Source organism: Caretta caretta, chromosome 3, assembly GCF_965140235.1.
Source record: "Caretta caretta isolate rCarCar2 chromosome 3, rCarCar1.hap1, whole genome shotgun sequence".
Classification (NCBI taxonomy): domain Eukaryota; kingdom Metazoa; phylum Chordata; order Testudines; family Cheloniidae; genus Caretta; species Caretta caretta.
In genome coordinates, this window is record NC_134208.1 from 208791653 (window position 1) to 208816024 (window position 24372).

The 24372-nt window shown below is 57.2% G+C and overlaps 1 protein-coding gene across 3 annotated transcripts in view; it reads right to left on the reverse strand.

Moving 5' to 3' along the window:
• Positions 1-24372, reverse strand: part of LOC125633282 (phosphofurin acidic cluster sorting protein 2) — a 115928-nt gene that overhangs the window by 11560 nt on the left and 79996 nt on the right. For all 3 annotated transcript variants that reach the window (XM_048842355.2, XM_048842354.2, XM_075127301.1), the window contains exons 3-12: positions 15019-15108; positions 14415-14540; positions 14019-14181; positions 13730-13821; positions 11724-11804; positions 10147-10206; positions 5390-5541; positions 1262-1355; positions 822-893; positions 221-351 (exon numbers count right to left, since the gene is read on the reverse strand). In XM_048842355.2, the coding sequence (XP_048698312.2) occupies positions 221-351; positions 822-893; positions 1262-1355; positions 5390-5541; positions 10147-10206; positions 11724-11804; positions 13730-13821; positions 14019-14181; positions 14415-14540; positions 15019-15108 (1061 nt within the window). The remainder of the gene's footprint in view (positions 1-220; positions 352-821; positions 894-1261; positions 1356-5389; positions 5542-10146; positions 10207-11723; positions 11805-13729; positions 13822-14018; positions 14182-14414; positions 14541-15018; positions 15109-24372) is intronic.

Sequence of the window (24372 nt, forward strand, 5' to 3'; positions counted from 1 at the left end):
CTGTCCCCACACCATCACAACAGCTACACGGAAGCTGGCTGCACCCAGGGCCAGGCCGGGCCCCCGCCGTCCCCCGCCCCCGGGGCCGGGCCAGACCCCCATCAGCCCATTGTGACTGGTCCATCAGCACTTTCCTTGCCAGGGAACAGCGTGGTGGGCCCAGCCGTGTTCTCCCCAGCCCAGCCGTGCAGGCCGGGACTGCGGTCTGGAGCCGCCTTACCTGGGCGAAACAGCGTTTGGGGGCTCGGGCTTGCCGGCGCTGCCCAGCTGGGCCAGCCTGTCAACACTGCTCTCCCGCCTGGCTGCCTCTGCCGCCCCGGGGTGTGGGGAGGGCTCCTCCGGCTCCAGCGCCTGAGGGGACACACAGTCACTGGACACAGGAGAGAGACCAGGGCCCCGGAACCCCTCCCCAGGGGCTGATGGGCCCACAGCCAGTCTCCTTGAGACAGGCCTCCGCCCTGCTCCCTGTCCCACCGTCTAGCTACAGCACGTCTCTGGCCCCATCCCTGTGGGACCGGAGTGCTCGTCACTGTGTGGCCCCTCACAGGGCAGGGCTGTCGGCCCCACTGGACGGGGGCCCAGAGGCTCTGTGAGGGGCCCACCAGGAGCCTGCAGCAGAGCCAAGCTCCCAAGTGCTCTAACCACTGTACCATCCTTCCTCTCAGCTCCCTGCCCACATCCGCCCCTTCCCCAGGGCTGCCAGCATTCCTCCACGCCCCCACCTGAGGGGACAGCTCGCTCCCTGGACACTGAGACGCTGGGCACCCCCCAAAAGCCTCAGCCAGCCACGCCTGCCGGCCTGACAGCACACAGACACTCACCGTGGCCACCACCTCCACGCCCACCTCCTCCAGGGCCCGCGGAGCTCCGGCCTTGCGTTTCTCCGCTTGTCCCTGGGGAGAGGGAACCAGAGTCTAGATCAGAGCATCCCAGGGCAGGGCCATGGCAGCCCCACGCGTGGCCCCCAGCACAGGGCAGCCGGATGTGGTTCTGGCTGCCTCTGGAGACACACGAGCGTGGGGCAGCCTGCACCCCAGAGCTCCCGCCAAACTTCTGTCCCCCCGAGAGCGCTCCTACTCCGTCCAGCTGTGCTGGGACAGGACGCCGCTCGCGCCCAGGAAAGAGAGAAAAGGAGAAGGAAATGCAGCGCAGAGTGACCCCCGCAGGTGACAAGCACCTCCCTGGGAGGCCTGGCTCCCGGCAGGATATCCCAGGCTTACAGGCTGCTGGGGGAGGACAAGGAGGCGGGGATGTGACTCACAGGGCTGCTGGACTCCCGTTCCTGCCCTTTCTGGCCGTGCAGACTACCAATCTCAGTCTGGGAACCCGAGTGAGAGACGCCCTCAAAGAAACGCCTGCAGGAGAGACAGAGACGCACAGGGAGACAGACAGAGGGCAAGATGAGACAGACACGAGGACACCGGGACCCCCGCTCAGCCTGCAGCGCCACAGAGAGGCCCCCAACTCACTCCGGCACCAGCCCAGCCCAGCGTCCCCGGGGTAGGGGGGTGAAGCTTGCAGGGAGAGGAGCTTGTCCCCTTGGCACGCTGAGCCAGAGAGCGCCAGGAGCTGAGCTGCAAAGGGATCCTACCCTCAGGCTCATGCTGGGCCAGGGTGGGGGGAGACTTGGCCAAGGGGCTGGGCCTGAGTCTGGGACCTGCGGTTCCCGGAGGTGGCGCGCAGGGCTGGGAGCCAAGGACGGGCCAGTTCCCTGCTAGGAGGGCTGGGGCAGGTTTACGCCTGCGCTCAGACCGGGACTGTCTGAGGGAGCCTGGTGCCTGCTCGCACCTCAGACTGGTGCCACATCTCCTGGGCCCCGTGGTGCCTTGTTCCATCCTGTCCGTGGTGCCTAGGGGCTGGCTGGGCTCTTGGCTGGCACAGAACGCGGATCCCCGGGACGGGTGGGGATCACTAACGGGAGGAGCTGGCATAGAGCCCCCGCCCGGGCTGCTCCCAGGAGGTGGTGATGTTGGTGTGAAGGGAACATGCCAGGGGACTGCCCTGACCGCAGGGCCAGCAGGCCCGCAGGACACTGGCGCTTTCCGGGCAGGTGGGCAGCCCGGGGGCAGGGGGCTGCTACAGCAACGCAGGGGGACGGCCCCACAGCCACCATACACAGCAGACTGTCGGGCACCTCAGGGATATGTCGCTGGACGGAGGGTGGATGACGCAAAGCCTTTGGGGTCCGACTCCTTCCCACAGCTGGGGCTCTTGGGGGCTGCCAGAGTTAAGTCCCGTACACAGGGGGTGCCGGGGTCACCTCTCTGTTTCCAGACAGAGCCGTGTTTAACGTGAGCTGAGATCACCCCACTCCAATGCCGCCCCACCCCCCACCACCAGAGAGCTGGGAACGCACAGCTGAGTTCAACACCCCCTGTGGTCAGTGACCTACACCAGTGCAGAGTCAGACACATGGGCTGGAAGGGACCCGGAGAGTCGTCGAGTCCAGCCCCCTGCACAGAGGCAGGGCCAAGTAACCCCAGACCATCCCTGGCCTTAGAGACCCCCAGTGATGGGGACTGCACTGCCTCCCTGGGCAGCCTGGCCCAGAGCTTAACAACCCGAGTCAGACACTTAGAGCCCTGCCCTCCTTTCACAAGGCAGGTTCACACCCCGGCTCCTGCAGCCACTCTACCGCTGGGTGTTCCAGACTGGCCTCCTGTCGGCTGCAGAGCCATGCCGGGGCTACGCAGCAGCTGGACCATTGCCTATGATTGCAGCGGAGACAAGCCCCAGGCAGATGCCTTGCAAACCGCAGCTGGAGAGACTAGACTAGCTGACTGTGGGTACAGAGCACCGGCTGGCCGAACCCCACGAGACTCTTCCTGCAGTGCCCCCCCAGCGGCTCTGGTTGGCTCGAGAAGACCTCCCCAGTGAACAGGGAGGAATGGCCAGGAACCATGGGGCAGGCCCTCTCCGGAGGCTCCCAGCACCGTCTGCTCCATCCTCTACCAAAGCCACAGCAGTCAGCTGACAAAGACGTGGCTGGCTGGAGGAGGTCCGAGCTCCAGGCAAAGGGAGCTGGGATCTGGAGTCCCAGATCTGGAGGGAAGCGGGGGCCTGATGGAGGCCCAGGAATGTGGCAAGCAGCCAAAGGGCTGGCTGCGACACATCCCACTCTAAAGACTTGGCTGGAACAAGCTGAGAAGCAGCCCAGGGCACAGGGTTAGGGGTCCAAAAACGACAACACCCACTGGCCTGTGGCTCTCCAAGAGGCGGAAAGTGACCCGGGACATCTAGGGCGCTGTTTCCACATAAAAGAGCAGCACTGCTGAGCTTATGAGCAAAATGTCCCCAGCTTAATCCGAGAGCTTAATAACGGCGCGGATAAACTGACAATAAAAAAGGAGGCACCATATTCGAGTCTGCTCCGGTGCTCTGGAGAGCAGCAAATGTCACCGCTCTCTTTTCAGAAGCCTGGAGCACGATCCCGGGAATCGCAGACCCTGGAGCCGGAGTTCAATCCCCGGTGAAACTGGTCCCGCAGACGATGAACGACCCCCGGGTAGAAACCCAGCTGCACTCAGCGGAGTAGGAACGAAGCCATACGGCTACTGCCAAGGGAAATCACCCCTCCCTGGCAAGTACAGCGCTCGCACGCAGCAGGGAAAGGGGAATAGCCTGGGGGCAGCGCTTTGCCTGCCGCAGAGTACCCCACAAGGGGTGATTCAGGAAGCCAGAGTCATGAGGTGAGAGGCAAAGGCACCTGTCACCCGGCCCCAGAGAGCGCCTTGGGTGTCATCGTGGGCTCGGCAGGGGCTGCGGCAGCCAGAGGGGCAAACAAACGAGTCGGGCGCATGAGGAACAAGTCGAAAACCAACGCTGAAAATACCTGGCTCCCAGGGACAGACTCCTGAGGCTCTGGCTATTTAGCTTGGCCAAGAGAGGGTGAAGCAGGGACTTGGTGACAGTCTGTAGGTCCTGACATGGGGAACAGATACTTCGTACTGGGCTCTAGTCTAACACCATCCAGTGGCTGGAACAGATACGTCGCACTGGGCTCTGGTCTAACACCATCCAGTGGCTGGAAGCTGAAGCTGGACAAACTCAGACTGGAAGTAAGGTGTCGATTTTTAGCAGAGAGAGTAACGAACCCTTGGAACGACTCACCCAGGGTCATGCTGGATTCCCCAGCACTGGCAATTCTGCAGTCAAGTTTGGCTGTTTTTCTAAAAGCTCTGCTCCAGGAATGATTGGGGGCCGGTCTCTGGCCTGTGCTCTGATCCCAGTGTGCCCTGGCCTGGGGACGTGTGATTCGATAAAATCTTACCATACCCTATCTCTGAGCTGGCCTCCCTTGGAAAGCGAGTGCAGCTGTGGAGTAATCCCAGAAATAGAGGGGTTCAGAGATGGGGAGTCAATCTCTGGGAGGCCAGCAGAGATGGCAGGGCTCAGGGCTGCATAGCATCCAGGAGGCATGCCAGATGCGCCTGGAAGAGTGAACGGAATAGAGAAGCTAAGTCCATCACTCCCTAGCATGGCCAGAACCGGGGACAGACACTGACACCAAAAGGGAGCTCATTTCCAATTGACACAAGGCCGTACTTCTTCACACAATGCTCAGCTAACCTGTGGAACTCTCTGCCACAACGTGAGGCTCGGCACTCAACGGGGTTCAGCGGAGGACTGGACATTTTTATGAATAATGAGAAAGTCCCCAGCTACTGAGATGTACATCTCCTGCTTCCCAGCCCAGACAGCCCCTGCTAGCACGCTCCAAGTAGCGGTGTGGTCATTGCTAGCCCCCAAGATCAGAGCCAGCAGGAGAGCAGCAACATCCACACTGCTATTCTTAGCATGCTAGCTTGAGTGGAGCTAGCGCCAGTCTGTCTGACAGGCTGGGGGGCTCGCTCGCAGCTGCAGTGTAGACAGAGCATGCCCCCCCCACAGGACAGAGGGATGACAGGGCCTCCCGTGAGACGACAGGGCTCCTTCCTCCCTGGGGCCAGTGCATGTGCCCCCTCCCTCCATCCTGTCCAGCAGCGAGCGAGTCGGTCAGTCCTGCCCTGGGCTGGCTCTCCGGGAGGCACAGGAAATGCACTCCGCAGGTAAAGCGACTTCCAGCCAGGTTCTGTGCTGCTCCGGCTGTTACCCAGCTCCCCGTCCGCCTGCCCAGTCTGAGGTCAGCATCCGGCGCTGGGTGGCGTTCGCCTGGGAAGCTTCCTTTCCAAGCACAAGAATTGAACTGGGTGACAGGGCCCGGGGACCAGGTCTCCCAGATGCCGGCTGTGTGCTGGCAAGGCACCCGGGAGCGCTGCGGGAAAGCACCGCCCGGGCCTCTAGGCTGGGCAGAGGAGAGCGTAACTGACCTTTGGGGCACACAGGGCAAGGCGTGGGGCACCCGGTGCAGGACATGTGATGCATCTGTGTTTCTCCTGTCAGCTCTCACCTCAGGGTGGGCTTGGGGGTGCTGTGCACACTCTCATTATCCTCCAGCTCAGGGCCACTGTCGCTGTTGTTGCATTCCTCCAAGCTGTCGTACAGCAGCCCCAGATCCTCCTCCACTTCTCGGGTCTGACCCACCGGGTCGGAGTCCAGAACCTGCGGCAGAGAAGCACAGGTAACAGCAACGCTCCCTCCCCAGGTCCCTGGCTGCGTGCTCTCCGGAGAGGAGCAGCCCCACAGGCCTGTCAGCACAGCGCTTGCCTAGTGTGGGGATCTCTGCTCTGATCTGTCCCAGCCTGGCCCAGGTGCCTGGATTCTCTCCATTGACACCGGCAGGGCACGCTCTAGGCTACGGCCTGTTCTGGGACCCCCGGAGCATTCTGGAGATACCTCCAGGCCATCCCCCAACCGGGGCCTGCCTGTCCTCATGCAGCAGTGAGGACAGAGCCACCTGAGGAACGAAAGGGCCGGGGGCCCGAGCGCAGCTCCCCGCAGCTGCTCACAGTCACCGCCCAGGGCCACAGGAGCAGGAACTTGGTCATGCTGCCATTTCCCAAACTTCACACAGCTGGGCCGGCCTTGGGGGAAATGAGGCCAATCCCCCGTGCATCCTGCCACGTGCAGTTAGAGACTGGCCTGCCCTAATGTAGACACCTCCCCGCATGCACAACCCCATGCCTGCTTCATCATCACTGTGGGCTAATTTCCTGCCCCAGATGGAAGTATCAAATGCAGCCCACAAAAGGTACAAGAGACTGCCTATCAACCCACAGCCAAGACAGACCATACGAGCTCTGCCTCTCAGAGGAAGGACTAACTCTTGTGAGACAAATGAGTCCAAGTGCTGGAGGGCCCAAGCCTCTAACTCCAGCCCTGTTCAAGCACCGAAGCCACCAGACTAACACGCACAGCCCGCTCACCCAGGACTGACCCAGCCCGCAGTGAGGAAGGCAAAAAGCCAGGCACGGGCTGGCTTCAGTCAAAATGAGCTACGGAGTTCGTGGGTGAGTGATCGCCTCCCCATAATATGCTCATCATGTACCCTGAAGAGACACGGCAGAGTCCTTCAGCCACCTAGGACTCCGCAGCCTCCTCACGCTTGAGTCTCCAAACCTTGTAGTCAAACCAAAACGAAGCCTGGAACCCACCTTCTCTGGCAGAGATCCAAATTCACTGGACACCAAGTGCCGGCAAGGAAACCCCAGGAAGTGCCGGCAAGGAAACCCCAGGAAGTGCCGGCAAGGAAACCCCAGGGCTTAGACTCTTACCAAACCAGCCACTTTCTGCTCCGCTCAAGAGACCACTCGGGAAGGACAAAGCCATCTGAGACCCACCCCAATACAGTCATTTCCAGACAAACTGGTCTGCCTTTTGGGAGCTCTCCGACTGTATCCTTATGGAGCGGAGACACCAAGGTCATCTCCAAAACACCCGCTAGCAGAAGGGAGAATACCCTGCCCGTTGTCATGCACCCAACCAGATCTGGCTTCATAAAGGGACAACTGGTCGCCGGAGTATCTGAGAAGTCCTCCACTGAGCCCTGCTGTCGCTCATGGCAGACCAGGCCAGCTAGCTCTCCACCCCATACAACCCTCTGGGAGCCATCAATTCCAACACTCCCCCTCCAAGGCCCTCTGTACTAAGCAGGGCAGCAGGCCGAGGCTGCCCAGGGACACTGAAGTTCTTTGAAAATAAATGGAAGGTTACGTGGCAGAAAACACAATGGACACCTTCTTCTCACCCAGCACAATGCCCTCAACCGGTTCTACCTATGGCCGGCTCAACCCAGAGAATCAAACGCTGCGATGACACATCGCCCTGTCAATTTCTGCCCCCTCTCCGCATGGCAACCTTCACTCTGACGTGTTCTGGGCTTGGACACGGGCTACAAGCCCATGAGCAACAGGTGATGACCCCCGGCAGGGAATGGGCTCTGGGGAGACGTTTAGCTGGGGCACCTTGGATCGGTCCACGCTGCTTTAGCCTTTTCACCTGCGCTCAGGAAGCGTGTGGTAAACAGCATGTGAACGAGGGAGCTGCGATCGCCATGTGAAGACAGAGAAATGACACAGAGGGACCGAGCGAGATTACTGCTATGGGCAGAAGCGATTCAACCTGGGGGCCGCAGCAGCATTTACAGAAGCAGCCATGCTCCAACCCTCCACCTGGCAGCCTGCTGATGGTTGGTTACCAGGGCCCCACCATGCTCAGCACCAGTTTGAGACTCCGCCCCTAAAGTCCGATTGGCAGAGTCCCCGAGCAGCTGATTGGCCCGCTGGTCCTACTTAAGCAGCAGCAGGAACAGGAAGCTGTCTGAACAACTGGGCTCTGCCCTGTTCTGGACTGCATGCCTCTGGCTTGATTTCCTGGCAGCCCGACCCCGAGTAATGCCTGGCATCTGACTGGTGGTTCTGATCTTCAATTTGTCTCCTGCCTCTGACCCCCTGGTATCCTGACCTGGCCTGACTCTGGTTCCTGACTGGTGGTTCTGATCTCCAGTTCGTCTCCTGCTTCTGATGTCCCGGTATCCTGGCCCAGCCGACTTCTTCTTGTGACTGCAGACTCTGACTACTAGGTCTGGCTGCTCCCGACCTGGCCATGACAATGCAGCTACCCCAGCTGGGGAGAACAAGCTAAGACACCCCAAAATCAGTTATAGAGCGTAAGGCCAGAAGGAACCACCAGATCATCCAGCCACTTCTCCTGTAGATCACAGGCCACCACTGCCACCCCCCAGGACCCACACACTAAACCCAACTGGAATTAGACCAAAGTGCTCCAGCCCTCAGGAGACTAGACTGTCACATGCCACAGGCCTAGAATGGGGGGACTGACCCAGCCCCCCTCAATGGCAGGGAAATGAGTCAGTGAGTTAGACTCATAGTCCTGGCAAGTGACCCGCACCCGCACGCTGCCGAGGAAGGTGAAAATCCTCAAGGTCACTACCAATGGGACTTGGGGCGAAATTTCTTCCTGACCCCACATCTGGTGATCAGCCAGACCCTGGCCACATGAGGCAGCCCAGCATCTCAAAGAGGATGCTCAGTTCCACCTCCGCCACCCCGACAGGTGTCTCATCTCTAGCGCTGGGCATCTCTGATGGCTTCTGAGGAAGGAGATTAAAAAAAACAACCACCTTAGAATACTTTTGGGGGGTGACAGCTTGCCGAGCAGCGAGACAGCCCCTGAATGTGCAGCCGGGCCAGGTCCAGCACCCTCCATTGCGGGCACCGGGCTACGCTTCCTGCCCGCAAAGCGTCACACCTGGCAACCTCGACAGCCTCCTTCCACACAGGTGTTGAAAAGGAAAATTCAAATTCTGTCATGTGCAACCGTAATGTCTCCCCTCCGGCCTGAGCCCCAGCCCCCTGGCACTATCATGTAGATCTCAGCCACTTGAGCTGAAGGAGTTCCTACGTTACTAGCAGTAGTAGGTTGTTATCCTGCGTAGGCCAGCTATGGCGGGGATGCATAATACCCCGAGCAGTGGTTACAGATACAGCCACAGCCTCATTCAACAGACAACCCAGCCCAGCCCTGGCTGCCATGGCTCCTTCTGAGGGGCAGGTATGCTCTGTCAAATGGAAGAGCTCTGCCAGGAAAGACCCTGTACCTCCCACAGGGTGGCTGACACTTGCCTCCCCTCTAGGGATAGCGGCTGTGCTCGGTAATGAGAGCTGTGATGGGACCAGAACCAGTAACTCCAGCCCTTAGCAGAAGTCAAACTCAGGAATGCCTGCTTCCCAGCCCAGTGCACCTTCTCCCTGAGGCCAAAGGGCATTTTGATGAGCAGTAGGAGGAGCAGCCAGTCTCTGTGTCCCCATGAGGGTGGCTCTGGATCATGGGGCGGCCTCAGGGGCGTGAGGAGCATGCACAGTGCACGTGGAATGTTCTGAGATTTCTGGAGCAAGCTCAACTGAGCACATGCAGAGGCAATTTACCATGTCTTGTAACTTGGCCAAACCAGGGTTGACGGTCACAGGGAGGGCAAAAGGCACCTCTCGGGGCCCGGCACTATCCCCCAGTCGAATGTTAAGCTCCCGTTCCAAGCCCCTGAGGCACCAGAGCTCTTCCAAACCATAGACAGATGGGCTGAAGTTATTTACGCTACTGATTTCCCCACACTTTGTTCTCAGACATCGCGAAACCCAAATGCTGGGATTTTGGAACTTGAAAGCACTAGGAGATTCCCCCACCCATCCTGGCTGCACTCCCGTGGAGGCTGGAAAGTGGGAAACCCCGACGCTCTGCCCATGCCACGTACAGGCTCTTCCCCTAGCCGGTTACCCACAAGCGCCCTCTCTTCACGCTACAAAGAGCCGGCCAGCCCCTCCCTGGGGATTCATGGCTCATGTCCGTGTGCTGCCCTCGTCTCCTGGGGCAGGAGTGAGCTTTCTATGGGGTAGACAATGCGTCCCCAAGGGACACCACTGGGCTCGAACACATCTGCACATAGGGTTTGCCAGGAGAGAGCCAAGGGACTGATTAAGGAGCTGCAGAAGCTTCCTAAAAGTGTGGGGGGGGGGGCCCACGGGCACCCGAACTATGTCCCCATCCCCCCTTCTCTCTGAGCCCCTGCTCTCATGCTGCCTCTTCCCCACAACACTCCCCCCTCGCTCCTCTGCCCCCTCGCCCCGTTGCTTGCCCTTATGGCTGGTAAGAAATGGTGGAACCATGGCCCCCCGGCTCCCCAGACTGATCCCAAGGCGCTCGGCCCACTGGCGCCATGCGTCAGACAGGGACGGACCCACCCTTTCTCACCTCATCCATCACTTTAAATCTCTTCAGCAAAGCAACGAATTTCTGCTTGAAGTTCGGTTGCTGGAAGGAAAGGACAGAGGAAAAGGCGTGAGGTTCCCAGGGAGCTGTTACCCCCAGCCGCCTGCTTTCACTGTGCCGTGTGCTGAACGCACGGCGCCCCTCCATGGGGAGCGGTGGGCCCCCTCCACAGCCTCAAAGCTAGCGGCTCTGTCAGCACCACCGGGCTTATGAGCTATTGTCATGATAGCGATGGCATTAGCTAAACACAGAGCGAGACGCGGCCCAACTCAAAGAGCTCCCGAAGACAGTCACAACACATGGAGGGCAAAGGGACAACACAGAAGCGAAGTATCCAGAGGACACCAGGAACCTCTGCAGAGCATCCAGGCAGCCATGACAGGCCACGTGCAGAGACACAGCACCCAGCCCCTCTAAGGCCCTGACTGTTAGAGAGAGGAGCACTAGCTGGAGCAAGCCCAGCAGTGTGCCCCGGCGTAAGACTAGCGTTACAGTCACACCACGGCAGGTCTCCCCAGTGCAGACCAGACCCACGGCACACAGGCTGGGAGGTGCTATGGGATCTCTGCCATTTTTAGGGGGGCTTGCACAGCCCCCAGCCCCCTCCCCTCCTGAGCACACGGGCCAGCAGCAGCCACTGCTCCCTAGGCCTCCCCAAACCCATCCCAAAGGCAGAGCTCTTAGCTGGTTCGGGTTGGCCCTCCGACACTGACTAGGAGATGTGGGAGCAGAATCTGCCCGTGCTGAGCCTGGCTGGTACGTGTGCACATCGGCAGGCCGACGGACAAGATGTGACCTTGAGGGCTCAGCAGGGGTGGGGAGAGGGAGAGCCAGATTTCCTTTGCTTTCGGTAGCAACAACCGTAACAATAGACTGGGAGACCTGGGTTCGAGTCTCCGCTCTGCCAGACGTCCTGTGTGCCCATGGGCCAGTCACTTTGCTCCCTGGGGCTCAGCTCCCCACCTGTTCAATGGGGAGAACAGCCCGGCCCTGCCTCCTGGGGCACGTTAGGGTAGGTGCGAGGGGCTCCGACAGTGCTGGGGGCCAGAGAAGCTCTGTGGATAGGCAGAGCAGAGGGCTGGGGAACACACCCTGCAAACCTCCATGTGCTCTGAGCCGGGGACATGTGTGCAGGTGACGCGGCTGCCCTCACGGCACTGGGCCGTACCGCACGCCTCGCGCCCGTCTTCCCATGGCAGCACAGGCTCCACCAGGAAGCAGGGCAGAGAGGACTGAGCGACAGGACCAAGTCAATGGCCCCCCAGGGATGGGCACCCCCCGCACCAGTGCAGGACGGCTGTCGCTCTCTCCTGAGCTACACACCGCTCGCGACCTGTGGGCGAGATCACTGCACGGTGGGGTGTTCTCTCCCCCGGGGGCACAGCGCCCTGCACCGCTGCTCACGGCGAGCGGGGCAAGGGGCGGAGCTCGTGGGAGCTCCGCCACAGCCAGAGCTTGCAGTGCCTCCTGCTGGGGAAAGGCTATGGCGGCTCCCCCACCGGGATTGGGCCCGGGCCCAGTCCCAGTCCCCGTGCTGACTCAAGAAATGCGGACGTTACTCTGCTCATGGACGTGGTTCTGATCATTTTCCTCCGGGCTTTCTTCGGCTTCCTCACTTCATCCTCTTCGTCGTACAGATCCTAAACGGACAGAGACGGCAGCACATCAGAAGGGCACAGTGCGCCGGGGGCACCCCTGCCTTTCCGGAAGGGTCCCGGCACCCCTGGAAGCCAGCGTAGGGCCCTCTGACGTGACGCCTAGAAGCTGACCAGGCTGGAGCACAAGGCTGTTATCTCCCAGCCTGTCAGCCCTCACTGATTGCTCCCCCCTTCACTCCATGACCGATCCCCAGCAGACTGCCCCATACAGCGCGCCCTGCCACTGCAGGGGAATCACTCCCTTGGGACTCCCTTTTACCCTGATCATGCAGCACCTGAGACCCACACGTGTCCTGCCCCACACTGCTTAGAGTCTGAGCTGCCAGTGACCCAACCCAGGGGATGGGGGAAGAACAGACCAAGGCTTCCAGGAGCCAGCTGGTGTGCGGCCCGCTGGAGTTCACCTGACCCATTGTCACTGCAGAGCCTGCCACACACCCATGAGAAGGGAAACGTGGGCCACCCCAGAGCAGGGTACTGGAGCAGATGGCCAGGGCCTTGTGGGGGAGCAGCTCAAGGTGGGGCCCACAACTAAACCATGCTCCTTTCCCGGGATGAAGCCTGGGTGTCATGAACAGCAGCTCCCCCAGGACACTCCTCAGCCACACACTTGGAGGCGGGGTCATGAATACGCAGTTGAACACAAGCTCCCAATGCAACTCTGCAGCTGAAAAGGCTAATGCCAGCCTGGCATCATAGCCAGGCGACTCCGGGAGCAGGAACAGAGAGGTTACTATGGGCAAGTCTACACTACAAAATTAAGTCGACCTAAGTTATGTCAACGTACAGCCACCCAGTCCTCAAATCGGTTTCACATGTCCACACTATGCCCGTGCTGGCAGTGTGTGTCTGAGCTGCCCGTGGGGGCATTGCGGGATGGGTTCTGAAAGGTAGCAGGAGTCACTGTAAGCAACGTGGCGTCTACACTGAGACTGTGCTGACCTAGCCACATCAGTGTAAGTGCTACGCCTCTCGCGAGTGGCCTCACTGAGTCAGCGTAGTGGGTGCAATGACGTCACTGCAGTGAAGACGCTTACAGAGCTGCCTTCGTCAGCCTAACTCTGTCGTGTAGACCCGGCCTTTATCTCAGTGTTTAGCCCTGGTGTAACCACTGCTGGAATTCTGCGTCCAGGTCTGGTGCCACAGTTTCGGAAGGATGTTGATAAACTGGAGAGGCGTCAGAGGAGCCCCGAGGATGATACAGGACTCAGAGTGATCGACTCAAAGAGCTCAAGCTGTTCAGCTTGTCAAGGAGAAGGCTAAGGGCTGACTCGACCCCCGTCTGAAAGTACCTACATGGGAGCCCAGTATTTAATAACGGGCTCTTCAGTCTAGCCAAGAAAGGTCTCCCGCCGTCCAAGGGCTGGAAACTGAAGCTAGATAAGTTCCCATCGGAAATATAGTGCAGATGTTTAACCGTGAGCATAATGAGCCTCTGGAACCATTGACCCGGGATTAGAGAGAATTCTCCAGTACTTGCAATTTTTAAATCCAGCTGGGATGTTTTTCTAACTGTGATGCTTTAGTTCAAGTTGGCGTTTGTTCAGGGCAGCTCTCTGGCCTGCGTCACACAGGAGATGAGACTAGATAATCACAACGGTCCCTTCTGGCTGTGGGATCTATGGCTTGACGAAGGAGGATATCTGCTCAGAGCAGCCCTGTGCTCCAGAGAGTTCCAACAGCCTTCACCCCGAGACATCACCTATTGCACGCTGTGGCCAGCCAGAGCCCCGAGACCCAGGCATTCATTCCCAGGGCAGGAGAGGGTCTGGGCCAAGGGGACACCTGCAGGCTCAGTCCATTCCTCCTGCCCCAGGGCTTTGCAGGCATCCCCTCTCCCTGAGGACAGGCAGCGGGACCCACTCTGACCTGAGACCCCCACAGCAGCAGGGCTAGGCCGCCCTTACCTGGCCTTGCACAGCATCGTCGCTGGCCTCCTGCTCTGAAGAGAAGCTGTCGTCGTCCTCCTCCGAGTAGTTATCCATGTCTGGAGAGCGATCTGAAACCAGAAAATGCAGATGCCACTTCCGAGCCACCCACCCCGCCCCCAGGAAACACCCAGCATGCCCAGGAGCCCAGGGATATGGGGTGTCCCCCACATCCTTGCCCCAGAGTAGCTTGGGGGAGCCTGGGGAAATGTACGCTGAGAGTGGGGAGAGGAGCGCTCGCGTCTTGTTTGGGCTGAGAGATACCTACCCGAGGCTTTGATTTTGGGGCCAGAGGGGACGCTGCCATCCTCATGGTCAATGGGCTGGCTGGACAGGGAGTAGATGCTGATTTCAGCCACTTGGATGCTCACATCCTTCATGTTGCTGTGGAGGCCCAGAAGCTGCCCTCCATCTGTGGGGTGCTGCATCACCTGGGCGAGCAGACAAACACAGAGCCCAGTGACGGACGGCCAGCACGTAGCCAGCAACAACGATGCCTCGCACGCGCTGACCAGCCACTCAGTGCTAGCGGCTGGGCAATGCTGCTAGGCCAGAGCAACCCCTGGCCAGCCGCCCCCAGCAGCAGCAGCTCCCAGGCATCACTCGGGGCCAGGCCACCCAGGCTCACAGGTACTGCATCTCTTCCCCTACCGGCGCCGCTTACCTCCGCCATGTTAATGATTCCCACCGCCAGAGTCTTGTAGCCCAGGATTGTGCGGTTCTTGTACCTTTTCCTTCGCTGCAGCATAATCTGCAGCTTGTTGCCATCTCTCTTCAGGAAGTGTGGGTACTACAGTGGGAGGGAAAACACCCAGCCATGGCAGGGCAGGAGAGCTACACAGGCCAGGCCTAATGTTCATGCAGCTACAGCCCTCTCAGCTCCTGAGCCTGCACCCCAACCTCCTCCCAGCCATGGCTCACCCTGAGCAGCTTGCTCCCTCCCCCAGGCCACACGCAAACCTGCTTCACCCTCCACATCTCCTCCGCCCACACTGCACGGGCGAGGCACAGCGAGGTGCCCAGAGCAGCTGGCATGCAGCATGGAGATGCAATCAGCCCCGTGCTGACAGTCAGGACCCCAGCTGCGCATTCCCCGCATCACACGTGCACCCCGCACGGACCAAAGCTCCCAGAGACAACATCACTGGGCTCCTGCTCGGTTCTCCCTGAATTCCCTGTTGTCGGGAAGGGACCCAGGGTGGTATGAGGAGCAGCAGAGCCTGCTGAGGCTGGGTGCTCTGCATCCAGGCTAGCAAGGTGCACGTTACCTGTAAAGAAAAAGTCAGTTCCAGGTCAGTCTCCATCAGGCCCCCGGGTGGAAGGACATATTCATTGGATCGCAGGACTCGCTTTGAACCCTGCAACGAGATCAGGAGAGGCGTGGAGGGGCAGGCGGCTAGCACAGAACCACTCAGCTGGAGACACGCATTCAATACACTAAACACGCAGGTGCAACCCCAGGGTTTCTCCACCGCCAGTGAATCATGAAGGTTGGAGACAGACAATAGGGCCTATGTAGTCCGCCTCCTCGGGGACCAGAGATCATTCCCTGCAGAACACGGAGAAGGGTTTATCCAGTCTAGTGATGGAGTTTCCACCACTTCTCTTGGAAGACTGTCCTAGCCTACTAGGAAGTCTCCTGGACTCCTAGCTTCAACCTAAACAATTCCTTTCCATCTCCTGGCTATCAGAGCCACCACCGCCCCTTATGAGTCAGCATTTAGCAAAGGCACAGGACAGAGGCTTCTTCCAGCTCTTCTGAGCGCCCCCCAGGCATCCCCCTCCCACTGATTATCAATTTGGTGGTGTTTCCTGATCAAAGCCTAGACGCCGCTGTCTGGCTCCTCGCATCTCCTGAGCACAGACGCAGCTAGAAGAGAGGGCCCAGGAGACAGGGTAGTGCATGGGACGTGAGATGATGCTGGCACAGGGTTCTCAGTTAGGACAATGGTTTGTCCCAGTGCTCTCCAGCCATTTGCAAGGGAAGGTCCCCACGGAGCGTGGATCATCTTGCAGCCCACCAGGAAAAACTCAAGACAGTGCTGTCTGGGAACCCCAGCCCTCGTGCACACACCGAGATGGGCACTCCCTCCTGACAGAGCCAGATCCTCTTCATCTGATTCCTGACAGTAGCTCAGCTGCAGCCGCTGCCTCCCTCCAGACCCCCTGAACCCAGCAAACTGCTCACATAACGTGTCAGGGACTTTGCCATCAGAGGCACCTGAGCAGAGTCCAGGAGAAGGAATCAGAAATGCCCTGAAGAGAGGATTCGCTGAGATAACCCGAAGTAACAAAGGCCAATGAATGCAGCAATGTGCACCCTTGCAGAGATCCATCTCTGGAGAGACAGCATCCCAGACACACCCATCACAGAAGTGGGAGGCCTACACACCATGACCTTGGGATCCACCATCCCATCCGAACGCCTTTGCTGCCCTGACCTGACCGGAGGGGGCCAGAAAGAGAACCAGAGAAGAGAACCTCTGCCAGGCTCACCTAAATCCTGCAACACTGCGGTGAGCCTGAGACTGGAGAGGTAGTTAACGCAGTCCCTCTGACAGCCTGCCATAGAGAGACATCTACCAGGGCTCAGAGTAGCCAAGATTAACACCATGTGCTGAGCATGGAATTCCCCAGCAGGCCAGCAAGCAAGAAAGGCCAGCAGACAGACAAGGCTTTCTCTGGTTTGTGGTGTGAAGAATACACTCCACAAACCTATTGTATTTTCCACTCCATGCCTCCGATGAAGTGGGTTGTAGCCCATGAAAGCTTATGCCCTAATACATTTGTTAGTCTCTAAAATGCCACAAGGATGCCTCGTTGTTTTTGCTGATGCAGACTAACACGGCTGCCCCTCTGAAACCTCTCTGGTTTGGTTATTCTGTGCTATGCCTTTGTGCCAGTTTTCTTTTGCCTTAAAGCAAACATCCTCCACAGTGGCAAAAGCGAACATCTCCCGGAACTTTTCCTTTTCTCCCCCAGAGGACAGTGAGCTCCAGCTTCAGCGCTATTTAAAGAGACTGGCCTGCAGGAGAGTTTTCCTAGAAATACTCCAGACAACCAGAGGGGAAGGGAATAATGGACATTGTGACAATGAAGTTCTTACGTAATTTCATGTTTCAAATACTTTGACAGTGTTTTTCTTGTGTGTGTTTAATACAAGGTTTAACGGATGGTTGTTACAATGGTAATTGCCAGCGAAAACGTAACACAAACCTGTACAAATGTGTTTAGTGTTGTAATACAGTAAACAAGGATTTTATTATTACCTTAATCTTGTTGGGCATGCAAGATTTCCTGCATGCCCATCATCAGTGTAACGGATCCAGCTCTGCTTCCAGACATGGGTCCTCAGGAAGATTTGCACACTGAATATACCAAGTTCCACGGAGTGGAACGAGGACTAGTTCATTTCCATCCTCACATAAGATGGGGTCACTGGAGCCCTGAGATGCAAAAACTGTGACAGGTTCTTTACCAGTGCAACTGACCAGCACCTTTCGCCAGGCTACATCCAAGCCTCCGGCAGGCTAGTCGTGGACGTACCACCCCAAAACGCCTTTGGACGCTGAGGGGGCTCTATTGCAAAAGGCCAGGGAGGACTTCCCTGCCCCTCTGCAGTAACAGATCCAGACAAGTGACACACACAGACCTCCACCCCTTCCATGTTTGCAAGCTTTGCAGTGGATGAGGCTCCACATCCATGTGCTATTTGTCTGGCCTGCAAGGCTCCCTCTCTCGGATTACATCCAAACCCATCCAAGCTTTGACAGACAGCCCCAGTGATGTACTGCCAAGGAGGGGTTTTTCTAGCCAGCTGTGTCAGGGAGTTTTCCTGCTCTGGGAGCACAGCATCCACCCTGGATTGCTCCAGTAACTCATCTGCCGGGGAAAGACGGTGTCTTTGCAGGCGCTTTGAGCAAATTTACGATCAACTTTCTTAGAGAAAATGACAAGTCTGGCCTATAAGGGTAACGGTGCAGACATCATACCCAGTGCTTGCACATCTGTAAGGGACCCGACTTCATACCGCAGCCCATTCTGATTAACAAACTAGCACCAGAATCGATGTAGCACCAATGAAACGGATTAGAAACTGGCCAACTCCTAGACCTCAACACGTTAATTGTTAACAGGGAATTATCAGCTGGGGTGCGGGGGACCGTAGTCTCACAGGGATCAGTTCTCAGCCCAACACTATCAACGATTTGGAAAAAAATATAAAATCTTTGGTGATGAAGTTTGCACATGACACCAGGTTGGTGGGGTGGGGGTGGGTCACTGCACTGTATCGATGAGTGAGCAGGACACAATCAAAGATGCAGTTCAATACACCCAAGTGCAAGGTCTCACCTCTAGGAGCCCCGAGTGTCGGCCACAGTTACAGGATGGGGGACTATACCCTGGAAAGCAGCAACTGGAAAGGACTTGGGATGAATGGTGGAAACCAGCTGAACACATGCTCCCAGTACAATGCTGTGGCTAAGAGGGCTAACATGATCCTTGGACGTACAAGTGGGGAAATATTGAGAAACAGTAGGGAGGTGATATTTCCTCTGTCTACAGCACTGGTGAGACCGTTATTAGACACTTTCCAGCCGTGGTGTCCACACTTCAAACCATCAGTTACAAATCGGAGAGCGTGCAGAGGAAAGGCCCAAGAAAAATTCTGCCTTACAGTGAGAGACTGAAGCGACTCCGTCTATTTCGTTCATCGAAGAGAAGGTTAAGGAGAAACTTGACCCCTAGGCTAGATTATTCATAGATTCCGAGGCCATTGTGATCATCTTATTTGACCTCCTGGATAGCACAGGCCACAGCACCTCACCCAGTAATTTCTGCATCAAGCCCATGTCTTCTGGTTGTGTGGCAACGTGTCTTTTAGGAAGATCTCCCGTTTCAATTTTAGGATACCCAAGCAACGGAGAATTCCCCCATCCCCAGGTAAATTGTTCCAATGGTTAATTATTGTCACTTAAAAATCTGCACCTTATTTCTAGTTTGAATGTATTTAGCTTTAGCTTCCTACCATTCCATCTTGTTCAGCTTTTTTCTGCTCGACTGAAGAGCCAACCTAGCTGCTATCAGAAATGTCTTCCCCTACTTACAGCTACTTACAGACTGCGATCAAACCCCCACTCAACCTTCTCTTTAATAAGCCAAATACATCGAGCCGCTTCAGTCTCATCATCAGGCAAGTTTTCCAGATCTCGAATCATTCTTGTGGCTCTTTCCCATTTTTCTATGTCCTCTTTGAAGTGTGATCACTAGAGCCGGGCACAGTATCCAGCAGTGGTCTCAGTATTGCCATACAGAGAGGTTATGAATGCCACCTCCTTACTCCCACTTGATATTCCTCAGTTTATCCATCCGGATGGCAAGGGCCGTGTTAGCCTGCACAGCCACTGCACTGTGCTCTGAGTTCATGTTTAGATGGTTCCACCGTGACTCGTAAGCCTTTTTCACGGCTTTCCAAAGTACAGCTCCCCATCCTGTAGGTGGGACTGGCTTTGTTGACTCAGAAGGGTTTTTTTGAAAGTCAGTCAGGGTGAAGCCCAGATGCTGTCTGTAACCCTGGTCAGGGCTTGGCCATTTTGAGCTCAGCCATCCTTGATCTGATACTGGAGCTGCAAATCTTGCTTCCTCTCCCTTCCTCCACCCATGGGCTTTGTACCAGCGTCCAGCACCGTAACGCCTGGGCACAGCTCAGTGACCACAAAAGGCTCTTTCCCTCTTTGCGCCCTCTATTTCAACCAGTGTCCGACAGCTGGTGACACTAGCTGGCTCATGTCCTTTCCTCCAGGAGGAGAATATGTCAGCACATGTACCTGGCAGGGTCTGCGCCAGCTTGGAGTTTTCCCGCACACAGGGAGTTTGCTCCGATTCCTTTCTCTGGCTGCCAAGCCATTGCAGAGAAGTCTTTCTGATTTACAACCATTAGCTGCATTAACAGATCCTGCCCCCCCAGCTCTCCCCAATTCAAAGAGGTTCCCTTCAGCCTAGCAGGAAGCGCAAAGAGGACAGAAGAAGCAAAACCCAGCTGAAACTATTAAACTTTACAGAATAAATGAGAGTCAGGTCCCACAGATCAAATACTACACAGATCCCCTTCTCATAAAAATTCCCCAACCAGCAAGATTAACTGCACCCTGCTTCACTCTGCTGTGAAAGCAAGTGGATCAGTGCAGCGGAAGGGACTCCACACTTGGCATTAGCAGCTCTAATACACGCCTGTCCAAACTCTTATCCCCTTTGCTGGTAATAACCTTTTAATTAGTTTTTAAATCATATTAATCCACGGAGTGTATCAAAGAACCTTTCTGCAAAGCAAATCGCTTGCATTGTGAGCTGGAAGTGCCATTCAAACACCCAGGAGCGCCCCCGTTCCATGCCTCCTGCTCAGCAGAAGAGCCCTGTGGCATCCACCCAGCTCTAGCTAGGGCAGCAGAAACCTCTCCGCGTTCCTGAGCTGCTGGGTAGCGAGTGCTCCCCAATTAGGGCCTGGAGCCAAAGCTCACTGCAGTCAATTGAAAAGCTCCCACTAACTTCAGTGGGCTCAGGATCAGGCTGTCACGGAGTCCCTGGGCGATGCTCTGGAACTGCTCCCCATGAAGCCAGTCAGGACTCTGGGGCAGTCGCCTTTCTGTGAGCAGCCTGTCTTCAGGACACACAGCTCACACAGCTTCCACCTTCCTGGGTCTGACCTCGGAGCATTCAGCATCCTCTGCCCCTCCGTGTGCTTCCCCCAGCGAGTCCGCTCAGGTGGGGCTCCTGGGGAAGCCAGAGGGTCCTGCCCCCCAACTCCGCAGTCAGACGTGACTCTGAGCCAGCCAGTAAAACAGAAGGTTTATTAGACGACAGGAACATGGTCTAAAACAGAGCTTGCAGGTGCAGAGAACGGGACCCCTCAGCTGGGTCCATTCTGGGGGGCAGTGAGCCAGACAACCACGTCTGCACTTCACTCCATGTCCCAGCCAGCCCCCAAACTGAAAACCCCTCCAGCCCCTCCTCCTCTGGGCTTTGTTCCTTTCCCGGGCCAGGAGGTCACCTGATTCCTTTGTTCTCCAACCCTTCAGCTCTCACCTTGCAGGGGGGGAAGGGCCCAGGCCATCAGTTGCCAGGAAACAGGGTGTTGGCCATTCTCTGTGTCCAGACTCCTGCACACACCTGCCCTCTAGGGCTCTGCAATGATCATACACCCTTACTCCACCCCCTAGATACTTAAGAACTGCCTAGGGGAAACTGAGGCACCCCCACACTATTCAGAGGAAACATTAAGAACAGTCCCACTTCGTCACATCTCTCCCCCCTTCGAGATCGAACTGAGCGGGGTCACTTTAGCCGGTGACCTGGGGAAGTTCGAAGCCACCAACGTTCCCATGGATGCCCCAGCATCTCTCCCATTCCTTGGTAGGAGTTACACCAGGCCCTTCCATTTTCATACCCTCCCTTAGGTCAGGGGTGGTCGATAGCACTCGCAGGCCGCATGTGGGAAGGTTTATGCAGCCCATGCCCTTTGGCCACCCCAAGAATGTCTCCCCATTGACCATCACCTTCTGCTCCCACTGGAGGTCCGAGGGGCCTGGCCCCAGGAAACTCCACACAGACATATAGGTTGGGGTCAGGAGTGGGAGCCTGTCCACATCCCCAACCATCTGGCTGACGGAGTCTATGGCCTTGGGACCCAGCAAGGGAGCTAAACACCGGGGCTTTTCCGCAGGGTCCCCTTGGTTCAAATCACCAGCCTGCTCAAAGGCAGTGAGGTGGGCATCCACACACCCCCCCTCCTTAACCAGGGGCAGCAATTTAGTCTCGAGGTTCCCTGCGGAACTGGCACCCCGGGGTCTATCCCCACTCACCCCGGGGAGGTCCCCTAGGCCTCTCCGCTCCCCCACCGCCAGTTCATGCTGCTGCTGCTTCTGCAGCTCTTTCTCGGGCTCTCGCTGTCTCCCACGGTCCTCTTGCTCTCTCAGACTCAGCTCCAATCCCGTCCGTCTCGATCCCCCGATGGGGAACCCGATCGTGAAGACCCTCGTCTGGTCGGGGACAGGAGTCTTGGCGATGCCTGGCTCCCGCTCCAGCTGCTCCCAGATCCTGCTATAGCCCCAGTTGGGGTCAGGAATCTGTTCCTTAGAGCGGTCATCCTCCTCCAGCTGCACGATTAACTCTGCTTTGGTGAACTTTCCAACGCTCAACCCTCTCTTTTTGCACAGGGTTACAATGTCCTTCTTAAGGAGACGGTGACAGGCCGTCACTCCGCTCCTCCCAAGTTGTTGTGGACTCACAGGCCTGTGTGTTCTCAGCTCCCCACGGTTTCCAGGGAGAACCCCTAGTGTGCCAGCCCTTCTCGAGGTCACCACCTCTTTGCCAGGGTCGAGCTGCAGACTCCTCCGCCCCTGAGACTGCTCGCTGCAGTCCCCAGGGGAACCCTGTTACTGCAAAAGTCCTTCTCTATGGTCACACACTCCTAGGGGTTAACCGCCCCCTGAAACCGCTCCTCTCTGAGCCTTCAGCAGGCCTGGTCCTCGGCAATCCCCCTTCGTGTTACTGCTCCCCAGTCACTTACTGCAGGAAGCGCCATCCACGGGGTGCAGTACATCCCACCGCTGCCACCAGTTGTCACGGAGTCCCTGGGCGATGCTCTGGAACTGCTCCCCATGAAGCCAGTCAGGACTCTGGGGCAGTCGCCTTTCTGTGAGCAGCCTGTCTTCAGGACACACAGCTCACACAGCTTCCACCTTCCTGGGTCTGACCTCGGAGCATTCAGCATCCTCTGCCCCTCCGTGTGCTTCCCCCAGCGAGTCCGCTCAGGCGGGGCTCCTGGGGAAGCCAGAGGGTCCTGCCCCCCAACTCCGCAGTCAGACGTGACTCTCAGCCAGCCAGTAAAACAGAAGGTTTATTAGACGACAGGAACATGGTCTAAAACAGAGCTTGCAGGTGCAGAGAACGGGACCCCTCAGCTGGGTCCATTCTGGGGGGCAGTGAGCCAGACAACCACGTCTGCACTTCACTCCATGTCCCAGCCAGCCCCCAAACTGAAAACCCCTCCAGCCCCTCCTCCTCTGGGCTTTGTTCCTTTCCCGGGCCAGGAGGTCACCTGATTCCTTTGTTCTCCAACCCTTCAGCTCTCACCTTGCAGGGGGGGAAGGGCCCAGGCCATCAGTTGCCAGGAAACAGGGTGTTGGCCATTCTCTGTGTCCAGACTCCTGCACACACCTGCCCTCTAGGGCTCTGCAATGATCATACACCCTTACTCCACCCCCTAGATACTTAAGAACTGCCTAGGGGAAACTGAGGCACCCCCACACTATTCAGAGGAAACATTAAGAACAGTCCCACTTCGTCACACAGGCCCACAGTAACTAGGGCCTGGTCTGCTCACAAACTTGCCCTGGTTTAACTACAGGGCTGTTCTGACAGAGCCCAGCACGGAGGTTCTAACTCCAGTAACCACTTAGCATACATTGATTCCTTACCAACTACAGTTGAAACTAACCCAAAGTAAGCCACTCTTAAACTGAAATCGGCGTGTCTACATGGGGGCTTGCACCACTTCAACTAAGTCCACTTTCCAACCAATTTCAGTTAAACCCAGGCAGCTTGTTCCTTAGTGCAGCAGCAAGGCGCAGAAGAGGCTGCCGCTGGGATCTCCACACAGTCTTTGCCCACTCACAGCTCTGTTGGTGGGTGTAGAAACGCAGACAGAAGGAGTGCGGATGCAGTTCTGGCAGCATAAAGGTGCCACCGCTCTTCCCACAGGGAAGGGGACGGGCCACACTGTTGTACGCACCTTTACACCACCACAGCTGCCCTAGGGGGCTGTGCTGCTCGAATTATATCACACCCCCTCCCACGCGAAAACCGTGTGTCCTGCAGGCTGAGGCGCAGCCCTGCATAGTCTGCACACAGACTTGTCCTGGCTTAGGGGGGGCCCTGTCTACACAGAAACTGGAACTGCAATAACTCAACGGGCTTCACCTCGCACCTTTAGTGACTTCGGTGCCACTCCATGGCTACATCCACACGGCGATTCCCCAGCCCTGGCCGAGCTCGTGCGAGTAGAAACAGAAGTCCAGCAGCCGTGGAGGCATGGCTCAGCCGTGCGGAGAACACACCCGGTGCGTGCGTGCTCATGCTGCTCCCCGTGCTACTACGGCGACAAAGCCATTTCTACTTGCACTAGGATACTGAGCACTAGTGCAAGTCTGTGTACACGAGATGGGGAATCACAACTCTAGCTCATCACAGACATAGCCTGTGGGTGCAACTCAGAGGCCTTATCTACAGGAGAGTGGGGCAATGGTTTAACGTAACAGTTATTTCATAGCCACACTGCGGCTTGCTCTCATGCCAGCATTAGAGTGGTTTAAACTGACTCCTGATCCGATTTAAGATGAACCAAACCAAGCTTGGTTTAAACTGAAATAAGAATGTCCACACAGCCTTTTGCACTGGTTTAGCTAAACTGGTTTAAATCAGTGCAACTTTCTCCAGTGGACAAGGCCTTGTTTGGGAATGAATGTGGCTAACATCAGTTTGTGTAAGGTTTCAATGTGTAGACAGTCTGGCCTTGTGTTCACCACAACTCAGCTAGGATCTGCACATCAGGGACTATAGTCGCT